The following is a 27,516-nucleotide window of genomic DNA, read 5'->3' on the forward strand; positions in this document are numbered from 1 at the left end:
CTATATGAACGCATTTACTGTCACAATCCCTCCATTTAGAATGCTCCGGGCGTGAAGGGAAGCTTGGCAAGAAAAAGGTGCAATTACCATTTACAGCCAGAATTCCTCAGAGTTTTCTCTGTGTAGCACCGACGCCATAAAAAACACATTTGATCACACAAAAACACGGGATAATCTACAGAGAGCTACAGGCAGAGACAGAGAAGCTTATATCTCCCTCCTTCACCAGACAGGTCCAAAACACAACCACTGCTAAATAATACTGTACTTGAAGTGTTCAAGGTGGTGGGAATCAGCAGTGCATGGGGCCTCGATTGGTACAACGCCTTAAGAATGTTAAATAAATAAATAAAAGGTTATTATCTAGAGCACTGTTTCTCAAAGTGGGGTCCGGGGACCCCCAGGGGTCCTTGAGGAAGTACCAGGGGGTCCCCAGAAAAATGTGTTAATATAGGGTCCACAATCAACCATATTTTATACTTTGGCTATTAAAAAATGGGAGATATACAAGTTCATAGTGCGTCACTCCATGCCGCGCTATGAGCATGTAGATCTGCTATTTTTGAAAAATCGTGACACTTTGTGCAAATCTTTGAATATATGTTTTAAAGCAAACATTTTTAAACACAAATATTCTCTTCTGAGGGTCCCTGGCACAAAATATTTTTGAGATGGGGGGTCCGTAGGCCAAATACAAATCATCTTGGGTGGTCCTTGACATGAAAAAGTCATACGTTTTTCAGAAAACTGTTAGGATTTAGAAGACCTCTGCTAGAATCTGCCTCAGGTCTTAATGGGTTAACTGTACTTGAAGTGATCAGTGGCAGTGTGGGGCCGGTATGGGCTCGCTTGGTACAACACCTTAAGAATGTTAAATAAAAATAAAGGTTATTATCTAGAGCCTGTGGCCTAATAGCTGACTCATCTACGTAAATCTATTTTAATGTTGAAGTCCTGTAGGAACAGGTTAATGGCCTGTGTGCTCAAAGGCAGCACAGGTAGCGACTCGCCTGGCTGGCATGAACAAAAGTTACATACTGGACCAGAAGATGAATGAATGCTTTCTGACAGCATTTAATTTACTTATATCCACCTTATCAAAGGAGCTTAAAAGCTTCCTTTTAAAAGACTTTCAGAGCAAAAAATAAATAATTGCTCGTCATAAACTTCCAAAGATGAGTATTAGCACCACCACACTCGTGTTTGGCTTTAAGTCGTGCAGAAGTGTCGTTTGTCATGATGTCAAATGGTAAGCCTTTAATATGGGTTGTAACAGTGGTGGAAAAAGTACTCACATATTTTAATAGCTTTTTTTTTTTTTTAGATCTGACGTTCATAGTGACAGAACAATGTCCCAAAAAAAAAAAAAAAACAAGTAGATTGAAATCTCGTCTAGCGAGACTTCTGTTTTTTTTTTTTTTTTTGCATAGTGTTTTGTCACTATGAACGTCAGATCTCACCAAAAAAATTTAAAGAAAAGCTATTAAAATATGTGATCTAACCTAAGGCCTATCCGCGCACCTTTTAAGCTGTGGCGGCTCAGGGGTGGAGTTATGACATTTTTCTACTGTACCATTCATCCTAAGATATCATAACGTCATAGAAAAGGTAAGAAAACTTTAGTCCAAAATTCTCCTTTAAGTAAAAGTATCAATACTGCAATGCAGAAGTACTCTGTTACAAGTAAAAGTCAGGAATTCAAAATGTACTTGAGTAAAGGTACAAAAGTATTGATGTAAAAATGTGCTTAAAGTAACAAAAGTAGAAAGTACTCATTATGCAGAATGTCCCATTTCACAAGTTTTCAAATGGCCAAAATGTATAGGGCTGAAGTGGTTAATAATGTATGTTTTGTAATAATAATTAAATCTACAAAGTAACTAGTAACTAAAATTACAATACAAGTACAATATTTGCCTTTGAAATGTAGTGGAGTAGAAGTAGAAGTAGAAGTACTGACATTTGGAAATACTCCAACAAAGTAAAACAAATACCTAAACATTGTACATGTTAGTTACTTTACACCACTGGTTGGTTGTGAATCATTCTGATTTATAGATGCTATACATTGCAGGGGGGTTTCTGATGTAACTTTCTTGAACAAGTCTTAGATAAGAATAGAATATAAATACTTTATTATTAATCCTCGAAGTGAAATCAAGACGCTCTCATCAGCAGCAAATCACATCCAAGGCTTTTGTTTATTTTTCAAGCCCCACTCTGTCCGTACGGTACCGCTACAACAAAGTTATTAGTTATTGACTTATTGGAACGTTATGATGCTTGAAATGAAATAACACACAACTTAGAAAGAATGTACTGTATAGCTGGCAGCCTGACAGACAGCACTGCATCGAGCAGCAGACAGACTAGGGTCCATGAGAGTGAAAGTGTGAATGAAATGTACCGACCTGCATTCAGCATGCATCTACTTCCTCGGCACACACGTATGTCGTCATATTTGAGCGACGGCCAGTGCTTGTAGTTTTTTTTTAAAAGGATAAATGGAAGATTATCATAGAGTTATATTATATAGAATATTATGCACAACCGGTCGAGTCATGATTGAGTCCTAGGCTTTTGATATTTCAACCTTATTCTTCATATAGGTTAACTCCTGTGCTCATTAGATGGTGGTGATTCCAAGCTAATGGAAAAAACATCCTTCTATTCCTGGAAAGTTAAGCACGCGCACGCGCACACGCACCCACCAGTGGTGTAAAGTACTTTTACTCAAATACTGTACTTAAGTGCAATTTTGAGGTATTATTACTTTACTGGAGTATTTCAGTAAAATAGCCTTTATATTTATCTATGTATACCTATCGGCCAATTGAAAATAGCCGATCTACAAGCTCACAATATGTCGACGCATTGTGAGCTTGTAGATCAGCTATTTTCAAAATATTTGTATACATTTGAAAACTTGTGAAATGGGATATTCTGCATTATGAGTACTTTCTACTTTTGGTACATTGAGTACTTTTGATACAAATACTTTTACTCAAGTACATTTTTAATTCCGGACTTTAACAAGTAAGAGTATTTCTACATTGCAGTATTGATCATTTTACTTATTAAGTAAAACATATTTGTACTTTTTCCACCACTGACACACACACACACACACAACCATATGGAGATGTTGAAACATTTTTAAATGGTCCTCTACAGTAAGTATCATTAGTTCCCGTGTATATACATACAGTCTGCCACTTTCATATTATTGATTAATTAGTGCTATACACTACAGGATCAAATGCAATACAATACCATTTTCCGTAAGCTTTAGCTCTTAAAAACGTGTTTGAGTTGATGAATTTGCAGTACAACACTTGTATATATTAAGTTTTATTTAGGTGCGTGACCTTGACATTTTGTGCATGAAAAGGAATTATAATTCCACATACAATGCATGTTAGAATAAAAAAATAACAGGAAGAATGTACAGTTTCCAGTGCTTGAATGCCGCCACTATAATTACAAACAGTTACCAATTGCCTATACATTTGCATTAGGTGGAGAAAACACATGGCCTCTATAGGCTATAACAGAAAACTAAATGGAATGCAATGTGACATTTACTGCCAAGTAGAGAGCTTTCTATCTTGGAATGTATGCTGAAAGCACAATATGACAAACTCATAAAACATCACAGCTCTGGTTAGTAAACAAAGAATGGTTTAAATTTGGCACTAAGTCTAAATATCCTAACAACCAATTTATTTACAATCAATTAAGACAACACGGCTATGTACAAAGTTACTCAGAATTTATTGAGACCTGCATCACTGTGACACAAGAATCATGGTAATATAAAAAGATTATTGCCGATCGATCTAAAAATGTTTCTTTTCCATAGAATAAAATGCTAAATAATCTCTCAAAGTTTGTAAACATTTTCTTTGTAATTATCTAATTCATAACCAGCATTACATATATATTATCATGTGGATTTAAAGATAAGCCTCATTTATCAACATACAGCTAAGTTATGTACCATGACCAATTCCATTATCTGACTTCAGTGAATTGTTTTGGTTCACTTTTAATAAGTTAAAACTCTGCTAATATCTACACAGGATATTGTTTCCAACAAAAAAATTACATCAAGTATGGACTCTGGAATCAAAGCAGAAATGTGTTGTGGTGAAATCCTCCATCCATAGAATTGCTGCGCTGAGTGGCACATACCATCCAGAGACACTGAGAGGGGTGGATGCTCAGAACAGACTCATTTGACATCAATCATTTAGTACAAATTCGCTTCAGCACACAAGCAAAACGTATGCATATTCCCATTATACTATTCAAATGCACACACATTTATTTTTCACATTTCTGAGTGCACACATTGACATAAGCTTAGGTGTGTGCGTGTGCTTGCACACACACACACACACAGACACATACACACGGTACTGGCATACATTGGCACACAAGTCCCTGAGCCAGCAAGGACCTCTACTCTCATCCTCATCCAACCCGCCTACAGGTACCCAGTAAAACCCTCAGCGTACAAATGAATAAATTGACACTTGAGGTTTTTGCTGTGTAGAGGGTAAGTTTGCAGCATTATCATCAGGACTTGAAGTCATCCGAAAAGACAACACAAAATAGAAGCAAAAACAGAAACACTGACGTTTTTGAATAAGCCACACTGTTTTCACAATCTCCATCCCTGCTGTAATGTCCTTATCCCACTTCCTCCTTCACTTCCTATGACAAACAACTGAGTAAAAAAGAAAAAAAAAGAAAAACACGAGAATAAAGCAAAACACAGCAACCTTAAAAAAAAAAAAAAAACTAGAGAATGTGAGCTTAGAAACTAGATTGTGTTGTTGTGGACAGACACGTTTGTACTGCTCAACCCCACACAGCAATGCAAGCCGGGCATCTCCAGCGAGAGCCGTCCCTTTCTTCTGTCCTCTCCTCTTTCATCTTATCTGTTCTCCTCCCGTCTCTGCTGGGTGACATCCTCCCTTTTCCTTTCCGCAGCACTTGCTCAGATGAGCCACCGCATCTCAGGAGTTCTCCTCTTGAGTTCTGCGGAAACTCAACCGTTTGAAGGAATCCCTTTGGGGTGGGGGTACAGAGGAGGAGGAGGAGGAGGCAGGAAGAGCAGAGAGACATAAACAAAAGATTAGGCGTGAAGACAGTTGGTGGAGTCGGTAAAAAGGAGACAGGCAGAGAGAGAGAGAGAGAGAGAGAGAGAAGGGAAGGGGAGCGTTTAGATCAGGTTTGCACGGTATGGTAGGAGCACAAAATGACAGCGAGGTAAAATAAATCCTCACGTGTCAGACCAAAAAAGACACGCATTACAAAGACTAAGACAACTGCTCTCAGATTGATTGAAAGCAACATGGCGTGGATGATGGACAATTAGCCAGACATCGGTCTTTATCAATTATCAAAACATGCTGGTGACTGACATTAGGCAAAAGCAGGGTAAAAAAAAATAAAGAGGGGATCATTTTCTCAACCACTTGAGCCCTATATACTTCTTTGTAAGACAAATAGCTGGTCTACAATATCGATGTGACGCATTGTGAGCTTGTAGATCTGCTATTTTCACTATTTTTGAGCTTAACTCTCAGCATTGTCTTCCAACAACCACACAATGTATTATAATGGTCAAAGTCTCTCTTGTCCATGTCACACACAGCGGGCAGAAAGGGAAAGTGTCTTTGGTGCAGAGTCACAGCAAAGTGGGAGATGATGTAGAAGTGAAAATTGGGTTTTAATTAATAGATTTGTCTTTTCACTTCATATTTCACTGCGCAGTGACAAAGATTAGTTCAAGGATGCGCTTCTGGAATGATTAGTAGATGCGTCTCCATTTTGTATGCATACCAGTGGTAGTATGGGTTGATGTACAGGAAGAGAGAACATTTTTTGACGGTACAGATTGACTGCAAGTGTGTGTCCATGGTTCTTCCAAAGGACACACCTGTCTACAGATATTTACCTGTTCTCCAGACGAGGTTTGATGATGGGTTTGTACAGCTCAGGGATCTTCCTCTCCAGCATAGGCCTCAGGCTTTCTCTCAGGCGATTGTAGTTCTTCTTCAGCTCCTGCTGATACTCCTTCTGGTCATGTGTGATCAGGTACTTGTTCTTCTCAACCGCCTCCCCACACCTACACGTTGGAGGAGAGGAGAGGAGAGGAGAGGAGAGGAGAGGAGAGGAGAGGAGAGGAGAGGAGAGGAGAGGAGAGGAGAGGAGAGGAGAGGAAAGATGAGGAGAGGAGGTAGGTTTAATCCATTAAGACATGAAGACCCGCTTCTAAAAAATGTCTTCTAAATCCTATCAGTTTTTTTTTAAATATTATGTTGCTATAATATCAGTGGTTCTCAAAAAGAAAATATGTCAAGGACCCCCAAAATTATATTTATTTGGCCGCCGACTGGCCATCAAAATATTTTGTTCCAGGGACTCCCAGAAGCAAAGATTTGAGTTAAAAAAAATGTTTTTTAAATGTATTCAAAGATTTGCAGAAATGTTCCAAGATTTTTCAAAAATAACAGATCTACAAGCTCGTAGCGTGGCACTCTGTGCGCTATGAGATTGTATATCTGCTATTTTTGAATGGCCAAAGAAATGTAAAAATGACACAGATGCTTTCCCGGATTGAATGGGATAAGTGAAAAATGGCTAGTTGAATGGTAGAATTGATGGATGAATGGATGGATGGATGGATAAATGAATTAATGAATTAATGAATGGCTACATGACACCACCTATACTTCGTGCACAATTCCTCTCTATAAGGGTTAACAATGTGCTTGACAGTATATGGAACGACCTTGTTAGTAGTTCCCAAGTATTCTCTGCTATAATGAGAACCTAACGATGTCTTCCCTACAGGGCTGTTTCCAAGACGGCTGTAATAGCAGTGGAACGAAATACATTTTCACGGTCGCAAATGGCTGAGAAATAAAATCCTATTCTTCCCGTTGTGCTGAGAAGGGGAGAGTACATGGTGACAGCTGAACACCACAGGGTCTGAAGTCAGCACAGAGGACAGGTATGAGGGTGTTCCATCATGACATGTACTGTATAATGGCCAAATCCTGGTGTGGGCAGGAAAGCCGAGAGACGGTGAAGATTGCAAACACATGTCCGAGTTTATCTCTCTGCTTTTAATGAGAGTAATATGGAGAACGGCAATGTTGTGTAACGGTATACAGTATATGTGCACGTCGTCTATGAACAGCACAAGACTGGCGAGGAGAATTTTCCATCTGCAGATGTTTAATTAACTCCCTTCCTGGCTTGCAATGTACAGAATGCGACTGTGAGTCTGTGAATGATATTGTATTTGATCAATTCAAAGATTTACTTGCCAAGTAATTCCTTGTTATATCTGACCCATAGTAGAGGATTCTGATTACAAAAAAGTTTGAATTACTTCGAACAAATCGTGCTCCCTGTACTCATTTCCTCTCCCCCTCAAATCAGAAGCTCTCTCATACAGTAGCATCGCACAGTCCACAAAAAGGGCAAAAATGTGTGCCTCTGCCCGAGTGTCATTCATGATTTGCATTGTTAAATCTTGGGTACATAACAGTCAAATTATTTTGTTGTGGTTCCTCAGACATTGTAGCATTAACAATAATAAAATTATTAAATATAAGAAACAATAACATAAATTAAAGGAATGATTCCATTATGCCGATCGGAGCTGGGGCCAATAAATACCTGTGACTACCGAGTCATTTGTCCTGATAATGAATGTCAATTGAAACCTCTTTCAGTAAAGACAAAAGCCAGATGTTAGTGGGAGTTGGTGGTTTTTTTGGCCATTGGCAAAAGGGCTTAACCACATGAACCCTGGCGTCCCCATTCTGGGGGCGAACATTGAGTGAAAATTGCAGATCTACAAGATCTACAAAATTGCCCTTTATAATGATGCTGATACAGTGTATAGAGTCACTGCGGGCAGAGTTACTTGTTACATACACACAGACAGCCTCAATAATAATAAGAATAAAACATTACACAGTGAAATAACCAGGACTACAGTAATGGGTGACATTTGAAAAATTAGCTCTAACGTATGAGGTTGATGACTGGAAAGAATAATTTCCATAATTCAATTTGGAAACAAAAAAAAACATGGCATAGTTGAAAGGTTAAGTCTTGGCATACTGTAGAAACAAGTCTCACCTTGCATGCATTAGGGGAAAAAAGTAAATGTTTTGGAAATTAAGGTAAATATTTGCTGGCCTGCTCGCAGCAATCAAGACAGCTGGAATGTGATCTACTGTAAGCTAAGGATATTAAAATGAACAGATTTCCCTGTTACGTAGATGTAGACACACATGCACATAAACACACTCAAGATGTTTTGAATATTCAAAAATATATTCAAACAACTCTTGGGAACAATCATGTTTTGCAACTGCATTGAAATTAAAACCAGCTGAGCAATATTATGGGGGAAAAACATCTTTATATGTCATATGGGAAATGAAAAATGAAAAAAGACACCCTGTCACGATGAGTTATAATAAATCGCATTCATCATCATACCTGTCAGTCTTCCCTGAAGTATCATCAACTATTTAATGTATATTATCAGCCACATCTCTCCAATAGTCACAGTACCCTCTTTACATGGTAAAATCCTGTTCATTTAACTCAACGAGTCAACAAGTGTACAAATGGACCCGAAATGAACACTCACGATTTTACAGTGTACCTACAGATCTAGCTAGTGTGAGCCGTTAGTGACGCTCAAGAGAAAGAGGAATGAGAATTCAAAGAAGGGTAGAAATAAAAATGACGGCGGAGTCTGTTTGGATACTGGTCCACCACAGGTTCAAAGGGCTTTCCCCCACTTTTCTGGGTTGTCGCTACACGTTATGTACGTTAGACTGGCTCTGGATTTGGACCGGATCGTACCTCATGATGAACTCTTTAAAACACAGCCGTAGTTTGTTGTGGTGACGGAAGAGCTTGGGGTCCGCTGGGATCTCATTCAGGAAGACCTGGGCCACCTCCAACGGGCCCTGCAGAGGGAGCGGTTGAGAGCAGGACAGGGAAAGAGGAAAAATAAGAGAGGGAATCAAAGAAAGAGAAAGGAAAAGTCAAGAGGACACGAGGGAGAGAGAGAGAGATGGGGGAAAAAAAGAGGGAGTTCAACTGTTGTGCATGTGAGTGCATGTAAGGAAAGAACAGGGTGAAGAATTCTTCTCTTTCACTCTGAGGAAGATGGCTTGCTACAGTAAGTGGGTGAACTGCTACAGCAAAGAACCAGATTTCGAATGAACACATGAAACACCCCCGCGCTGACCTGCCATTTGTCTTCCCCGTGTGAGATCTTGTTATCCTATCATAAAACCGCAGCGAGGCTCATGCGCCCACTGTCATGACAGACACATTTAAACAGAGCTGATTAGCATTACTAACAGCTCCTCTTGGTCTGAACCCTGGACAGACATCCAGAAAACAAAACAAAAATATCTCTTCTGCTGATTACAGACAAGAGTTACATGTTTACAGGGGCTGCTGCTGAACATTATATTATACAGTATATATACTAGAGGTTCGGGCAGCTACGCGACCCTCACACCTACGTCGCACTGCCGATCCGACCGATATGTCTGAGTCATAGTGTCGGGGGCTTTGTCAGAGTACCCGTTGTACCCGTCTGTCTGTGTCCCGTTTGTGCCCATATATGGAGATCTCTGTATCTGTCAGGCCTTGTCCCTTTTATGCCCATATATGGAGATCCCTGATGTCATCAGTATATGCTTATATATTGGCATGCCCATATATGGACATAATATCGGTCGGATCGACGGTTCTGGACAACTGCATATCCGATCTACTCGACGGCGGGCACCGCGCTCCCTTGAATCCTTGCCGATGCGCGAGCCGAGTTTGAAATCGGCCAGTCCCATATATACACATGACCATATATGGCATAGCTGCCGGATCTGTGGCTCTGGCCAACCGGATCTCCATATATGCCTATATATTGGTCTATCAGGTTTGTTTATGGTTCTGCCCGAGACATAGTGACATGCCTATATATGGGAGTATCGGGTTTGTTTATGGTTATGTCTGAGTGCCAGAGTGACGCGGCCGTAGTACGCCGGCCGGCCCTCCCAGTAGCCAAGTTTAATATAGGATATATATATATAGATATATAATATAGCCCTCATGTTGAAACAAGGGACCTGTCAGATTTAGAATATAGAAGATGAAGCAATGGCTGGGGGAGGGGGGGCTGTAGCAGCTAGCTCTGTCATTACTCCAACGCTTACCATGCCGGCCGACAGGCGCTAGGAGCGATCAGATCAAAGAGCCCTGCAGTTCAGCAGTGTGCCATGCGGCAGAGGAACATGAAAGGGGAGAAGGGGATGCGAATTGATGTTTTAACTAAATCAGGAGAGAAGGCAGAGAGGAGGGGGGATTAGGGGGCAGCGGATGGACCGAGGGCTTTGATGTGCAATCAACGTCACGTCTCCCCCACCTGTGCTCTGTGATTACTGCACTATGGAAACTGTAAATGTCTTCAATAAATACAGGTAGAGGCCGGTTTATCTGCCCCTGACATGTTAATGAGAATCCCTCTGGGATCAAGAAAAAAAACAAAGTGGTTTCTACGCAGAAGGGCAATCATTCAAAAGACGGATCATTTGCCAATCATTTTGTTCATTGAATTAAATAGATCTCAACAGAGCAGGTGCTTTGTGTTATGACAAGGAGGGATTAGAGGGGGAAACAGTAAATAACAGCTAGCGCTCCCCCACTCCGTAACTGTACCTGGTTAACGGTCGCTCCCACAGCGCCTTGCAGCAGCATCTGTAACATCTTAGCATCTGGCGTGTCTCTGTGTGTGGCAATGGCTAACTCTCTAGTCTTCTTCTGCATGTCTTCAATCGCCACCTCAATAGGAGTCAGATCAAACTGGAGAGACAAGACAGAAAGAACGGTGAAAATGGGCCAGTTGTAAAATGATGCCATGGTGGGTGATTCCAAGCTCTGTTCGTGGGGACATTCCGTTCCAAAATTATTGTTTTCTACTGTCATCCAATATCAATATGAGCCAGTTGGATCCTGATTTGCAAGGAAACTCCTGTATCCTGTGTTCTTTTCTTTTCTTCTTAACTCTCCTGCTCTACCCTACCTCTATCCTCTGTCTTCTCACTACAAATGATGGAGCGCACTAAACCTGTGATGTGACAATAAAGATGATTCTGTTTCTGAAAGCCAGAAATGAGAAAATAACCTATGTCTTGAGTTACTTCATTTACAATGACATACGAGTACAGGAACATCTTACAGGGACAAGGGCACATCCCTTTGTTCAATACAAGTTTGACTCTAGGCTCAAACTTTAGAAACCACAGTCAAATTCCAATTCAACATAAAAAGATTTGACATGAGTACTGCATGCTTATAACCACGGTTTCAAAGATCAAAGCATTGCAGCATACTGTAGATCACAAATATCAACCATACCGTACATGCATACATTGCATGTTTGTGTTATGCACTGAGGCAGTGCAAGCCTACCTCCTCTTTCTGTATGACGTTGATGCGAGTCTTGATGTACGGGAAGGCGTGCATGGTGGTCAGGATGGTCTTCCTCTTGTACTGCTCGTTGAGCTCGCCCCGCGGCCGGCCGCTTTTGGTGAACGGCGTGGTGTACATGAAGCGTCGCAGGTTGAAGTTCTTCTCAAAGTTGGTCAGCCGGTCTTTCATCTCATAATCGTCGAAGTAGGGCTCCACGAAGGTGATCTGGATGTATGCCTGTATTTGGAGAGATGGTTTATTATTATTATTATTATTACTACAATAGGAATGCCCATTTAAAAACATTTTCATAATTGTTAATTGAAATTTGTTGTTGATTAATTCATCACTAATCAATAAGGAAAGGCACAATTGACAATGGACGGATATCTGCTGTGTGACCCATTAATAAATGACCAATACAGCACAATAGGCCTACAAGAAAAATATAAAGATCAGTGTTTATTCAGTAGCCTGGCTTTGTAATGAAAATAAACTATTAATCATTTGAGTATTCATTGATTACAACTCGTATTATCGATTCATGGTTAAATGGTTAATCATTAACATACCTACTACCCAGTATATATACATTTTCATTGAATGGTTCTGTAATGTACATTTAGTACGTAAGGAGTTATTTCAGAGTAATGATAACAGTTGAAACAGTAGATTAAAAGGGGTGTAAGTGATATTTGCATGTACATTTCTTTTCTTTTTTTAAAGGTTTAAGATCCAATAGTAAACATTGTTAAAGTGTTCAGTAACAGGGTGTTCTCCAGCTTGTTATTATACATAAAATACATTTTCAGATTGAGATGCCAATCCAATATAATCAAACACTCTATAGCAATAATTACTATCAGAATACAGAGCCAAAATAGCACTAACACCACCTTTAAAAACAAGTGGATTCATTATAATACTCTCTCAACTACCTTGCTGGGATTGAGTTTGTTCCGGTCCACTGGTATAGAGTCTTTGATCATCTCCAAGGACTCCTCTCCAAAACACTGACTGTAGAAGTTCTAGGTTAAGGGGATACAGTGATATAGTTTGATATAATGTATAAAACACTGACTGTAGAAGTTCTAGGTTCAGGGATACAGTGATATAGTTTAATATAAAGTATAAAACACTGACTGTAGAAGTTCTAGGTTCAGGGATACAGTGATATAGTTTAATATAAAGTATAAAACACTGACTGTAGAAGGTCTAGATTCAGGGGATACAGTGATATAGTTTAATATAAAGTATAAAACACTGACTGTAGAAGGTCTAGATTCAGGGATACAGTGATATAGTTTAATATAAAGTATAAAACACTGACTGTAGAAGGTCTAGATTCAGGGGATACAGTGATATAGTTTAATATAAAGTATAAAACACTGACTGTAGAAGGTCTAGATTCAGGGCATACAGTGATATAGTTTAATATAAAGTATGGTATAAAGAGTGATACTGCATTACAGCCGTATTACATTATTACACTCAAGGACATTATTTCAGCTTATTATAGCAGTTGGATGACAGAAAGTCGAATTCTGCACGAATCACCCCCAACACAGACACATGCATGCACATGAATCATACACACTGTGCATGCACCTACCTCTAGCCTTTGGGATATCTCAGGCAGATGTGTGATCCTTGGTTCCTTGTAAACAAATTCTCGTTCATCCAGGTCCCCAAACTTGGCTCCATAAAAACCCACCCGGAAATAAGTCCCAAACATCCTCTTATGTCCCTGGAAGAAAGAAAGAATTAGACTCATATTGCTATTACACATTAAAGAACATTTATAAAAGAACAAATATTAAAGTTACAATCCACAGAGCCGTCGTTGCCAATGCAACAACGTCCAAATTACATTAAAGATAGCGGCTCATCTAGTGTCATATTCAGTGTGCTATCTGTTTCAAATAACTTTATTGACAACCAGTAGGTGTCTTACCTTATCATTCTAAATCAGATAAGCTGTGTAGTAATTAACCTGCCAGATGAAACAAAAGAAGAAAAAAAACATACCTTCTCAATGATGTTATCAAAGGCTGTATGCAGTTTGTCGTGAGTGGAGGTCAGCTTTCTGAAATCTCTGCGTGCCTCCAGGATTGGGAGGATGATTTTATAGACTTCATTCACTGCCTCGAACAGGCTCCCCTAACAAGACAATCATAATACTGCCGGTTAGCATAATCATGATACTATTCAAGAGGGAACATTTGATCTAATGGATCAATGCAAAGGCGAAAGTTTAAAATGAAAAGGATTTAGCTGGGGACCCCCTGGAACCACCTCAAGGACCCCTGGGGGTCCCCGGACCCCACTTTGAGAACCACTGCGCTAAGGTTCATGAGGTTAAACTATGACCGGTGTAACACTTTAAAGCCTCATTATGTGATACGTGGCACTTAGTGATAAATAAGGGGAATTATACTGCCGTGTGTGAAAACAAGCCAACTCTCCCCCTCCCCTTCACACACACCCTATGGAAGCCAAGGCGTGACAAACGTAGCTACTACCGGTGCGGTTTACAATGCAGCTTTAAGATAATCCTCTAGTACATATTTCAAGATTTTACGTCATTGCAGGCCTTACTCTGCTGAACAGCTCTGCGGCCTGCTCGAGCATCCCGACCAGCCCATGCTCTGTGAAGTAGCGTCCTGAACACACCCCATCCTCGTCCGGGGACAGGATGTCGTCCGACACAGCAGACTCCTCCAGCACGTTCGAGGAGATGTTCTGTGGAAGGAATCAGTCAGTTGATCAATCGGCTAGTGCCCTAATTAATCAAATGATCGATGGGCTGATTCCAGCACCGCGGGTGCGCAAGAGGAGAGATGTCCTACAGTGGGAAATGGAACTAATCAGATAATCATTCGATCGATGGCCCGCTGACTGCTACAGGTCAGGATGTCCTGTGCCGTGCCAGCCCCACAGCAGTGCTTATGTCTATGTGTGGCAGCTCACTGACTCACGGACATTGTTTGTTTTCAGGTGAGAGGGACAGTCTGTTCCCATGGACCCGCGGAAGCATGACTCATGAATGATCTGTTTGTCCCTATTTTGTTCTCAGCTGAAGATAGTGCCCAAACACTGGTGTCTTTGGTAGGCTATAAGTAGAGGTGCTGACCCAGAAGAACCACTCATGTAGCAGGCAGGAAAATCAGGACACACGCTGCAATTGGTTTTCCCTTTAGTTCTTGTATTGATATCAACAAATTGATGTTACCACTGCAGATCCGATGTTTCAGGTCTGTAGTGATAACTTCAATGTGTTGATATCAACAAGCTATTTACTAGGGGTGTAAAAGTTAAAAACTAATCGATTGAATGGATTATTTAAACACCGTTTTGTGACTAAGTATAAAATAACAAATAAAGTATTAATCATAGTTGCAGCCCTACTATGACAAAAAAGAAAAAAACGTAAGAATTTGCTACAAATTGCAAACTGCAGCGTGTGCTGTGACCTGATTTCCTAGCCAGTCACTACTGTATCTTGGTACAAATGCATTAATGTTAAGCAGTGGTACCAACAGACCATTAGTTACAGTACAGTGTACATGGCTACGTTTTGAGTGTACAGCTCCCCCATCTGGACACACAGGCCGCTGAGGGGACCACCAGCAGCAGGGGAATTAGGCAGTGTGGTGCATAGGACCCAACACCCACACCAAGCAAATCTATGGTCTCCTATCTGTGGCATAATCAAGGTTTTTGTATTTATTTTTATTTTCTTAGATTTCATGGTAATTTGTTACATGCCCTTACAATAAAGCTGTGGCAACACTGCAGGCAATTAAATTCTTGAACAATAAATACAAATACAATGTGCCTATTAGGCTCAATTGACTTTGCATTCTAGTCTAAACCAACCTGCATGCAAGGTTCTTGCTTCTGTACATTCTGTGTGTGTGTGTGTGTGTGTGTGTGTGTGTGTGTGTGTGTGTGTGTGTGTGTGTGTGTGTGTGTGTGTGTGTGTGTGTGTGTGTGTGTGTGTGTGTGTGTGTGTGTGTTGTGCCCCCTACCTGGAAGGTGACACTGCCCACAGGCAGGTACTTGTGGTCCTCCAGCATGCTGAGGTACTCTGCCACCAGGGCAGCGGCATGGACCAGGCACATGGCAGATTCCGTGTAACACTTCCTGTTGCTGTGCTTCTCCGCCATGTTCTGCAGCCAGGTCAGACGGAGGTCGGGGGACGTCTGGTAGCCCTTGGCTATCCTGGGGTGGGTTGAATCAGGTCATCAGCATTGACTTATGGCTTTTATTATGGATGCTCCCTGTGCGCTACTTACAGTATGTACACAAGAGGTTGATTTTATTTTTCCTGTATTTTTCGATTGCATTCAGCTGTCAGAGCAGTCACGGCCAAGAGTCCATTTAGAGGGAATTTCATAGAAAAATAAATGTTCAACGTTACGACACTATGTCAAAGTTGTGAAATGTGAAATACTGTGTCCTTTAGGATCTGTAACCACAGTGCAAGCTTTTTGTATCAGCCCTGGTGTTTTTCTAAATTGGCTTTCATATGAGCCATTCCTTTTTCCTTTTTCATATCAGTGACTCCCTAGAGGGAGGTGTGTTTCTTTTTTTCCCCTTTTCTTTTCTTCTTGGGTGGGGGGGGGGGGGGGGGTATGTGGCCATAGTTGAACTTATGGAGTGTACTGGATGAACCATGACACCTCCCATATGATTCAATGGGCACAAGATTGATAATGTAGGTAGGTTTACAGTGGTGTACACACTTGGAAACAGGTGGGCGTGTAATGTATATGTGTATAGCCTCAAATACACTACTTTAAGCCACTACATCACATACAAAAAGGCAAAACTTAAACTAAAAGGATAGTGATAGCCTTCCTATGACTACATAAACAGTAGTGAAACAGGACACAATACAAAAAGGGGTGAATTAATGTGTCTAATTCAAGCCAGACGAGTCCATATAATTAAGTATAAATATATGTAAGCATCTGGACACCAAATGTCAAATATAACATTGGTGTGTGTGTGTATGAGTGTGTGTCTGAGAGTGAGTGTTGAAGTGAAATGGTATGTGTGTTTTAAGTGCCGGAGTGTTATGGGCATTTTGGATTGTGTACTGAGGCAGTCTTAATGTATTTGTCATGAGCAATAAAAATATGGAAATGGTTTTCCAGTTGGCATAATGCACGAATAATCACTAGGAGACGGAGAGCGACAAGCGTATAATACGGCGGGGCCCGTGAATGAATTCATTTATAGCAGAGTGAACATACTTTTGGGTATGAATAAATGTATGCATCTGGAGACCAAATGTCTCCTACACAAATGACTTGAGAGTGTTTGGGAGTTGAAGACAGAACGTCAGGGTGAGCACAGCACAGTGAGTCCATCAAGCTAACTAGCTATTCTGCTCAGATGCATAAACGCACACGCACACGCGCACACACGCACGCACACACACACGCGCGCGCGCGCGCGCGCACACACGTACGCACGGATATCAGGTGACTGTGACTAAAATCAAAACAGAAAGTTGCATGATGAATGACACTTGTACTAGGGGACATTAGCAGACATGCATGGAAGGCGCCTAAATCAACATACCACACATGTATGCAGTCTTTGTGTCTGTTCTTCACCACATGAACACGCACACACACACACACACACCATTTTTTCATTTGCATATACACAAAGCTAGATCAGAGGGCTAAACTGCTACCACATGGTTGCCATAGTGAGGGCAGCAAATAGAAGCAAAACAGCCCAGACCACAGAGAAATAAGAACCAGCGGCATGACAAGACACGAGACACATGGTAGAGAGACAGAGTATAAACAGTATAGACAGAGAGCTATGCAGAGCAACACAGACAGACAGTGAGAGAAACACTGAGACACAATGACAGAAAGACAGATAGAAAGAGAGATACACAGATACGACATACATACAGATCGATATACAGACAGACAGATAAATTGAATAAACAGTCAGATGGATAATTATGACAGATAGACAGAGTGAATAGGCAGTGAGATAGATACAAAAGACAGACAGATGTGTCTCACCTGTACATGAGGTCCATAAGCATCTCAGGATCTTCTTGGAACTCTCTCATCTTCACTGTGTCTGATAAAATACTGTTCAGGTTCCTCAGAAGCTCATCAACCTGTTGATACAAACACAACATGCTACAGCATAGTAGGTATACTTCATTGACGTGTGCTTTCAAATAACGCCGCAACAGAGGCGGCGCCCCATTGGCTCGTAGTCCCGCGAGTGACAGAATGTTTGCAGCGATATTGTTTCCTATGAGAACATACACACTAGCGCGGTTATATCAAGGCGATGACGCAACTTAATTATTATATTTACATTTATATCATATAAACAGGTCGGCTGCCACTCTTAGTTCTTTTAGATCGCCTTTTAAAACACCCTTCTGTTTGCGGCTGCCTTTCACACAGTTATTATTTCCCCCCTTTCTCTTCTGGTCAATTTTGCAATGAATGGATGAGGCATCACCAAACGTTTAGTCTGAAGTACTTGCGTCGCTTTTTAGTCTCGTTTATTTGCAGACGCTAAATTGTTGGATAATAATAAATAGGTCTGTGTAAAAATATATATAAAAAAATTGCAGATATACAAGCTCACAGTGCATCACTTCGTTACACGCTGCAAGCTTGTACATCTGATATTTTGGAACATTTTGTAATTTTACACAAATCTTCTCTTCTGGGGTCCCTGGCACAATACATTTTGAGATGGGAGTCCGTGGCCAATTACATATATTAATTTGGGTGGTCCTTGAAATGAAAGTTTGAGAACCACTGCTGTACTAGTACGTGTGTGACTCACCTGTGAAGGCAGCTGTGTGTTCTGCATTTCCACATCCTCCTCCGCGTAGGCCAGGATGGTGCGCAGCGAGCGGCGCAGGTATTCCTCGTGGAAGTCTGCCGAGTCTGCCGACTTGCCCACCAGAGAGGCCAGAGACATGGTCACCTGCATCTTCACCCTCGAGAAGTTCTGACCAGGAAATGAAAAAGACATTAGACAAGCATGCGGTGGGGAGCGGGCCTCGTTTTGCACCGGAGTAATGCTCCAAATGGGTTCTCAAAGTGGGGTCATTGTGGGGGGGGGTGTTCCAGGAGGTCCCCGGCAAAAGTAGTTAACATAGCGTCACAATCATTTCATCCACTTTATCCATTTATATGTTGGCTATTCAAAAACAGCAGATTTACAAGTTCACAGCGCGTTAACTTCGAGCCTCGTTGCGAGCTTGTATATCTGCTATGTTTTTTTTTTTTTAAATAGATTTTTTAAATAATTTTTCATTTCTTTTAACATAAATCTTCTCTTCTGGGGGTTCCTGGCATGAAACATATCAATTTGGGGGTCCTTGACTTGAAAAGGTTTGAGAACCACTGCTCCAAAGGATTGTGGGACATGACAAAAAGCTGAATTTCAGAATGTACTGTAACAAAGTGAAAGGTTTTCCTTCACTGTAAATCCATGGTGTCCATTTTTTTCGTTAGTTACAATACCCTGTCGATGTAAATAAAGACACTCATTGCCTACTATTGTAGCTATTAGGCCAAATATGAAGTGGATCTCCATTCTATTATATACCGTATATCGTTGCTGTCGGCTGGAAACCTTGTATGTCCAAAACCGTTCCTTTTTTATTATTATTTAAAAAATATAATTAAAATAATTAAAATGCGCTTTGGGGGTACATCCGGGCATACTGTACATACGCACGCGCACACACAGTGGACTGCCCACAAGTGTCAACAACACATAAAACCACTGGTTCACGCTGGTTTTACAGTATGTGTCAATAGGCTCACTGATGCAAAAAAGAGAAAGTGAGAGAGAGACGAGGCTCAAGTAGATCTGAGTTCATCTGTAGCACATTTTGTTTTAGGTGATTTCATAAGGTAGGCTTCATAATAAAAAAAAATTGGGATACATTTTCCAATTTGGGAAGATTTACTTAAGCACTTTCACCCCGTGTCCCTATTTTGGGCATGTCATTATAAACGAGAATTGTCAAGAATAGTCAAACAAAAATAGCAGTCGTGGCGTGGTGCTTATGGAAGGGCTATTTTTGCTATTCGTCGTACGATGAAGTATACAGGGCTTAAGTGGTTAGGAAAGGAGATGGGGTTTCATTTAAGCGAGCTGATATTGCTGGTAATGGAAGTGGCAAGAAGTACCCTCTCTGTGAAACTAAGTAAGACCAGCCCTGGAAGATTTCTTTCTCTCATTCATTCATTCATTTGTCCCCCCATGCTGCCTCCCCATGTCTCTCCATTCCTCACACACAGTGGTGTCCCAGATAACAGGGCCGACAAACACCATTTTCCATCCATCTCAGAGCGTGTGTGTACAGTATATATGCCGATCCGTCTGTCTCTGTGTGTGTGTGTGTGTGTGTGTAGATGTGTGTGTAGCCCCATCTATCTCCAGTGCAGGGCCAGCTAAGCGGGAAATGATCTCCCATTAGCACAGACATAATCACCCATGGATCATCTCAACGGCCCCATTCTGTTCAACTGAGCATGGAGCCAGAGCCTATACGCCCATCACTGCCCCCCCCTAACTCTGTGTCTATATGAGAGTGTGTGTGTGTGTGTGTGTGTGTTTCACAAGCAGCCTAAATGATGGCCTAAGTCAACACATCCCCCCATCTGTCTCTCCGTCTCCTCTCTCTCTTTCTCTCTCTCTCTCTCTCGCCCCCTTTCTGCTGCCTTTATCCCTTTAATTCCCTCAACCTCCCCTTCCAAGCCCTCCCTAACTCCACTTTAACCACAGAACGATGATTTTATTGATTTGATCCATTTCTGGGAAAAGCTTTTCTTTTTATATTACCACAATCTAATAGAAACGACAGGAGAGAGAGAGACAGACAGACAGTGAGAAAATGGAAGATGGAGGGATGAAAACAAACATAGGTAGAGGTAGAGAGGAGGTTCTAATCTATAAGGATGAGTCATGTAGCTGCTATGCTAATTCAAATCAGTCAGTATGTAAACAAACAGGCGGGGGGACGCAGAGGGGCAGAAGTAATTCACCTTGAATTAAAGGCGTTTGTTCTGTGTGCATGTGTGTGTGTGTGTGTGTGTGTGTGTGTGTGTGTGTGTGTGTGTGTGTGTGTGTGCAAGCGTCTAATACAGTGGTTCCAAACTGTTTAGCTCGAGACCCAAAAGAAAAGTTTGATGTTTCCCTGGGACCCAAACTAGTGAAAATAGCCAATCTACGAACACATTGTGAGCTTGTAGATCTGCTATTTTCATTACTTCTAAAAAGTAATTTTGTTTCTAATTTATGGCATTTCTTTGATTTGTGTATTTATTTAATAAATTATTTTGAAAAATGTACAAAAACATAATGTAGGAAACGAAAAAAGGGATATTTACACACAACCAAAATGTGTCTAAGTGCGACCCACAAATGGGTCCGGACCCAGTGTTTGGGAAACACTGGTCTAGTGTACACATGCTAAACACAGGAAACATCAAGTGCTGCAGCAGCTACAAAACAGTCTACCACAGTGAACGACACACACGTACCATCTCCTCGTCTGCGTTCCCTCCCTCCCTCCCTCCCTTTCTTCTTTTTCTACTTTGTTCTTTTGTACTCCTTCCTCTCCACTTTATACCTCTGGCTAAAAACATTGTTGTGATTTTCTTTCCTCCGAAACGCTCTCTCTCCCTCCATCTCTGTGGCCTTGAGTCGCATTCGCTTGCACAAACGCTTTTACAAGAAAGCACACTTACTTTCTTTCAGTTGCAGAGAAATGTGCACACAAACTCAAACACACACACGCACACACGCACGCACGCACGCACCCTGAGTTCTAGCTGTCATTAGTTGAAGAAGGGAGGAGAATGGGGGGCTCGACAGTGACATATCTCCATGCTCACTGCTCAGTGACACATCCTGTAGCTGAAATGTTCTCCACTGCGCTCAAAATAGACATGGAAAAGACATTAAAGCTGGGCGGGAGAGGAAAAATGGAAACCATGGAATAAGAGGATGTTTGAAACACCCACCCTCTGCACGTATGCGTGCGTGTGTGTGTGTGTGTGTGTGTGTGTGTGTGTGTGTGTGTGTGTGTGTGTGTGTGTGTGTGTGTGTGTGTGTGTGTGTGTGTGTGTGTGTGTGTGTGTGTGTGTGTGTGTGTGTGTGTGTGTATGCGTGTGCGTGCATCAGAAGCAACCCCTGTGCTCTTAAGTGACCTTAAATGAAATATAATCTGACATTGAGGTGTTGAGATGCTGCTCCTCATTCTCTCTATGCAGCTTTAGAGATTAGATAAAGATTGATCTGACAGAGAAGGAAGCAAATGACTGACATTTTGCCGGCAAGGGGTCCTTCTACGTTCCAAACAACAACACAGTGGACTAAAGGCAGCTATGTGAGAGATAAACGGCGGATTTAGTTTAGTTCTTAACCCTGCCGACGACTGGATGTGACTTATGAAAAGTTCCGAAGTGAGAAAGTGATGGGAGACGGAGGGCTTGCTGTTACCATGGATAACGTATACAGTCACTACATCGGTGATGGCGGTGAGTGACATTGTTTGTACAAGCACGTATCCATATAGAATCCCATGTGCATCCCTGCGCTGCGGTTGGTGCGGATCTATAAATAGGATAATATAATTAATGCGGTTGGATGACGGCTGGATAATGAACGTGTACACGCGGATTAGGGTGACGGAAAAGCCCATCCGCGCATCTCTAGTGTGTGTGTACGTGCGTATGTGTGTGTGTGTGTTGTGTGTAAAGTAACTAAGTATATTTACTCAAGTACTGTGTTTAAGGAGGTGTGTTTGGAGGAGAAGGTGCTTCCTCTACCCATAATATTTTGGCAGATGGAGGCGTTTGACCCATGTTGACTGTGAATAAGTTCATGTGTGTTGTTTACATCCTGTACATTCTGAACTTGTTTGGACTCATGCACTGAGACAAATGTTATTTCGGATGTATATTATAGGACATCAGAAGCAACTGAAAAATATTTGGGCCCTTATAATGTATTTTGTAATTGTGGACTCTAATAAATACATTAAAATGTGTGTGCGCTCACGCTGGCATTGCTGTAGCTGTATCTCATGATGAGGTAGAGAGTGGCACAGGCCTGGCTCCGGTTCTCGTCCACATGGCTGCTGCAGTACTGGAGAACCTTCTGACAGAGGTCTGCACACTGCTCCGCCTCCTCCTCGAACAACAGGTCCCCGAACTACACACACACACACATTTGAAATATTTATTTATGTCCACATAAACATATTCAAAAATATCCACTCGCCAAAAGGGCAATCACCCCTTCAGGCAGAGGCTCTGAGCCACTCTGCCCCCACACACACACACACACACACACACACACACACACACACACACACACACACACACACACACACACACACACACACACACACACACACACACACACACACACACACACACACACACACACACACACACACACACACACACACACACACACACACACACACACACACACAGCTGTACCTTGACCACCAGTGCTCGCAGTGTGCTGAAGGTGTGACAGAGGAAGGTGGTGCTCTGGTTGCAGGTGAGGCAGTGGAGCAACACCCTCAAGACCCCGCCCACCACGCTGTCCTTACAGTCAGCCAATGGCACGGCCTGGACAGGAGACGGACAGCTCAGTCAACAAATCACAACAGGCTAGCGGTAAACTCCATCAGCACATTAACCACTTTCAACCTGGCCTTTTTACATATAAAAGAACAGATCTACAAGCTTACAATGTGTCGCAGTGACAGCGGCACACAGCTCAGCAATGTATAAATCAGCCTAATGATGTTGAAACCAGGGCGCTCTGAGATCAGAGCACATAGTATTTTCCATGGCCTTCTGCAACAATTTATGCAGAAAAGAAAGGCAGCTTTTGTTCCGTTCCTTCCATTTGAATATTCGCTGTTCAAAGGATTGTGTTCGGATTGCACAGCAACTCTAATGGTTATTCTGAAATGCATTCAAACAATACAAATGTGAGCACACCATGCACAGCTACAATGTACCATTGGTCTTATTGTTATGTCTTATTGATGTATCTGTCTGTTATGTCTTATAAAAAAAACGATTAAAACTAATACATAAAAAAAGAAAAGTAAATCATATATAAAGCTAGGCAGTGACTGAACAGGAGGCGTTATGCATGTCATTGACAGTGTGTAAGGACTGCAACATAGTGTCCTGACCTGGACGATGGTCTCCAGCAAGTCCAACACTATGAGGTTAGCCTCTGTAGCCAGGTTCCCACTGATCACAGCCTCCTGGTCCAACTCTGCCTTCGTTCTGATGGGAGGAGGAGAGAGGAGAGGTACACGTTACAGTTACTCCAGAGCAGGGGTCTTCAACAGGGGGTCGGGGACACCTGGGGGTCCTCAGAGTTACTACAGGGGGGCCGCCAAATCTTTGTGTGATATGATGTTTTGTTTTTACATTAACCACTTGAAACCTAGCATCCCTATTCTGAGGAGAACTTTAGCCAAACATTTCTTATTTTTTTGTTTTTGAGGTATTAAAAAGGCCTTAAAAGTCCTTAAATTATCACTTCACTGCCATCTGGGGACCCCCCAAAAAATAAATCATGTGAGAACCACTGATCTATGACATCAGTCGTCTATGACGTACGACCCAAAGAAAGATCAAATGAGGAAGGAAAAGGTGAAAAAAGTTGTTGTGCAAGAGGAGAGAGAAAACAGAAGGGACAAACATACTTGTCCTGCTTGTCATTGGTCTGTCTCCACTGGGTCAGGTCTTTCCTCCAGCGTAGGTTCTCCCTTTGTCCCATGGTCCTGTCCATTCCTACCAGGGTCAAAGGCAAAGCAATCAGACACTCACTTAACAGCTAAACAGCTGATAGCAAATACATCTTTAAAAGCTCACAAGGCTCTGGGATTGCAAGTACAGTATGTGCCATCTTTTGAGAAATGTGGTATAGCAAACTTAAACAATTACACTTAACATTACACTTAGGTTGACTGGGATCTCCCAGCAATGTATATCCCTCTACAACAAACCTGTTGGTGGGGGGCAAAAATAGCCAATCTACAAGCTCACAACGCGTCATGTTGTAGATCAGCTGTTTTCGAACAAAATGTTCACCTATTATGACAAGCCCAAAACAGGGATGCTATGGTTCATGTGGTTGTATGTTTTCTGAGGACATGGAGGAAGTGTCGGGATGTCTTGTGTACCTCCAACCCGTTTCATCATCTCTCCACGGGCTCCCATTCCCCTCAGCAGGGCTTCCTCCAGCTGGAGCTTAGCCTGCTGGGACTTCTGTAAGGCCTGGGTGCTCACCTTGTCACTGCTCTGCTTACCCTGCAATAACACACACATAGGGCTGTCACGATTACAAATTTAAGTTGACAATTAATTGTCACTCAAATAATTGCGATTCATTATTTAATTGTGTGTTTGGCATTGAACATTGGAACATATGAAGCCTTTTAGGGTTCGTAAGCAAAAATTGCACAAATAACTGAAATATACAAAGAAATGTACATATTCAATCATTTTTATACATGTTAAAATAGCAGATCTACAAGCTTACAACGCCTCACGAAGTGATGCTTTGTAAGCTTGTAGATCTGCTATTTCAGCTTTTTTACATATTTGAAAATGTGTGAAAATCTTTCAACATGGAAACGATTATGCAAAAAATATTTGTGTAACACACTCACACACACAGACACACACAAGACTTGTAAAAATGATAGTTCTGCCTACTACAAAGTGTAGTAGGGCATTCATTACTTATGTATTAATTTGTTCTAGACTAGAGGCTGCATGAGCAGTATTTAATGCAAGACAAATTGCACCCAGTGTTCGTTGCATACCCAGAAGCCAACACGCGGCAGGCAGCAAACCCAAAACAATGCATAGCACATTCGTGTACATTTTGCCGAAAGTCAGGATCCAGCAAGACGACGTCCGACTCATACATATTTCCGCGCTACAGCATTTACTAAACTGCGATCAAATACGAGATACTTTGCAATGCAAACGGGGCGCTGTAACTCATGCCCTGGTGTACAAGACGACATGACAAATATGCAAAACTGACCCTGTAGTCGAAGCAGGAAACGCAGATGGTGAGGAGCTCCAGCAGCTTGTTGAGCTGGGAGGGGGGCATATCTACCGTCCAGCGCTGGATCAGACTCCTCTCAGCGTTCTTCATCACCCACAAGAAACACACCAACAGGTGGCGGCTGGTGTCTGCCGCAAGGGTGGCCACCGATTTACCTTGCTGGGAAGAGGAGGGGAGTGAAATATGAATAGGACAGAAATGTTCAATCAAATATAGTATGAAAACGATTTGCACACTCTCTCACACGCACACATATCTCTAGTCCAGGGGTGGGTAACTTTGATGATGGAGAGGGCCACTATATTTTCACACTCACTCCAGAGGGCCACATTGCCGGGTAGATGCGTTTTATTTCCGTATTTTAACTTTTTTCATAAATTAATGCCGTACTTCGCCATTCTATGACATACAAAAAGTCTTCGCAAAAGTAGCCGATCTACAAGCTCAAAACGTGTCGCAGCACGATGCATTTTGAGCTTGTAGATCGGCTACTTTTGCTATTTTTTAATTGGAATCCTGATTTGTTTTGGCTATTTTTGAATTGGAATCCTGAAAAGTTTTTTTTTTAATTTTTTTTCAAATGCATTTAGATACTTATGTTAACTTTATGAACGTAAATACAAATACATTGGAATTTTATACTAGTCATTAAGCTACTATAATATAGGGTGAAGTAATTAAGGCGGGTCATGTTTGCATGTTTGGCATTGTAACAGCTGAAATCAATAATATATCAGTGTTCCGATATTAACCTCCGCATTAAGTGAAGGTGGGGGCCGCATGTGGCCCCCAGGCCGCCAGTTGCCCATGTATGCTCTAGTCTGTCATCGCTGATGTACAAGGAGGGGAGAGACATCCAGTATGAGATATGGCATATACTGTACATGTAAGTAACCATAAACAAATGACGTACTCAGTCTCACTAACATGTCTGCTGGTGCAGTACAGTGTACGTGCAGGCAGGGTGGCCAATGATCAACCCAAACAGCGGAGGAGAGCAGAGTACAGATTCAAAGTGATAGTGATAGGATAGTGTTTCATTGCGTGCGCACGCCAAAAATATTTTAAACAAACGTCCTGAGACATCGACGTGCACATACATCCTCCGTTCCTTTTAGCGAAGTGTCTGAGCGTGTGTACCCCGACCCATCAGCCCCGCTTATCGTCAAAGTTTCGAGAAACAGCAAGGACGGGCTGACGGATCTCTTTCACTTTGGCCTTCGGTGAAGAATGTCTCTTTCTCTCTCTCCCTTCTTAACCCATTACAACCGGGAAAGCTTGTCATTTTTGATTTTGCGAGCTTGTACATCTGCTATTTTTTGAACAATTTTGAAAAATCTTGAAAGTGATTTTGAAGACGTTTTTGTAGAATCGGCCTCAGGTCTTAATGGGTTAATAGGGGTTAAATCTACTGTAGATGTGGGATCTGATTAATTTGACTTCCTTCGCCGATGATGAATCGCCGCGGCGGAAGGCTACTGCTGTTCCACTCTGTGGCAGCTTTGATGAATGTAGCCATTAACCTCCTTGTGCTTCAGGTGTCCCACCTATAACCTGGTTTTCCAGAAGCAACTTTCTTTCCAGTGGAGGGGCCAATGGAATCCGACTTGTAAGCTGAGCTGATTACTATGGGGGGGGGGGGGGATTTAAGTCAGTCTGTTGTATCGTTTATGCATCACAACTGGATCTTTGTCCTTTGATCCTGTACTGCGTATTAACTGGATATTGTGTTCTGTACTTGATTGCAGTTTGTGACAGTATTGGTCTTGTTTGTTATATTTTTTGTAAACATGTCTATAGTACTCCCATGGCCAGGTCACACTGACACAAGGCATTAAAATTGTT

The 27,516-nt window shown here is 41.7% G+C and overlaps 2 protein-coding genes across 5 annotated transcripts in view; both read right to left on the bottom strand.

Moving 5' to 3' along the window:
• The window catches only part of aopep (aminopeptidase O (putative)), a 109,019-nt gene extending 106,782 nt beyond the window's left edge, over positions 1–2,237 (bottom strand). Inside the window, exon 1 of the mRNA XM_080433332.1 lies at positions 2,133–2,237. The gene's annotated coding sequence lies outside the window, so the exon portion shown is untranslated. The remainder of the gene's footprint in view (positions 1–2,132) is intronic.
• Positions 2,238–3,323: 1,086 nt separating this feature from the next.
• The window catches only part of dock8 (dedicator of cytokinesis 8), an 81,417-nt gene continuing 57,224 nt past the window's right edge, over positions 3,324–27,516 (bottom strand). For all 4 annotated transcript variants that reach the window (XM_080433297.1, XM_080433298.1, XM_080433299.1 and 1 more), the window contains 18 exons: positions 25,648–25,830; positions 24,776–24,902; positions 24,296–24,383; positions 23,774–23,870; positions 23,061–23,195; positions 22,615–22,767; positions 18,376–18,543; positions 17,586–17,686; positions 15,561–15,753; positions 14,128–14,271; positions 13,558–13,689; positions 13,142–13,276; positions 12,468–12,557; positions 11,530–11,766; positions 10,777–10,920; positions 8,908–9,014; positions 5,969–6,139; positions 3,324–5,076 (listed from right to left, as the gene is read on the bottom strand). In XM_080433297.1, coding sequence (XP_080289423.1) covers positions 5,025–5,076; positions 5,969–6,139; positions 8,908–9,014; positions 10,777–10,920; positions 11,530–11,766; positions 12,468–12,557; positions 13,142–13,276; positions 13,558–13,689; positions 14,128–14,271; positions 15,561–15,753; positions 17,586–17,686; positions 18,376–18,543; positions 22,615–22,767; positions 23,061–23,195; positions 23,774–23,870; positions 24,296–24,383; positions 24,776–24,902; positions 25,648–25,830 — 2,457 coding nt within the window. In that variant the 3' untranslated portion in view covers positions 3,324–5,024. The remainder of the gene's footprint in view (positions 5,077–5,968; positions 6,140–8,907; positions 9,015–10,776; positions 10,921–11,529; positions 11,767–12,467; positions 12,558–13,141; positions 13,277–13,557; positions 13,690–14,127; positions 14,272–15,560; positions 15,754–17,585; positions 17,687–18,375; positions 18,544–22,614; positions 22,768–23,060; positions 23,196–23,773; positions 23,871–24,295; positions 24,384–24,775; positions 24,903–25,647; positions 25,831–27,516) is intronic.

Source organism: Gymnoscopelus braueri (assembly GCF_963280865.1).
Source record: "Gymnoscopelus braueri genome assembly, chromosome: 7".
Classification (NCBI taxonomy): Eukaryota; Metazoa; Chordata; class Actinopteri; order Myctophiformes; family Myctophidae; genus Gymnoscopelus; species Gymnoscopelus braueri.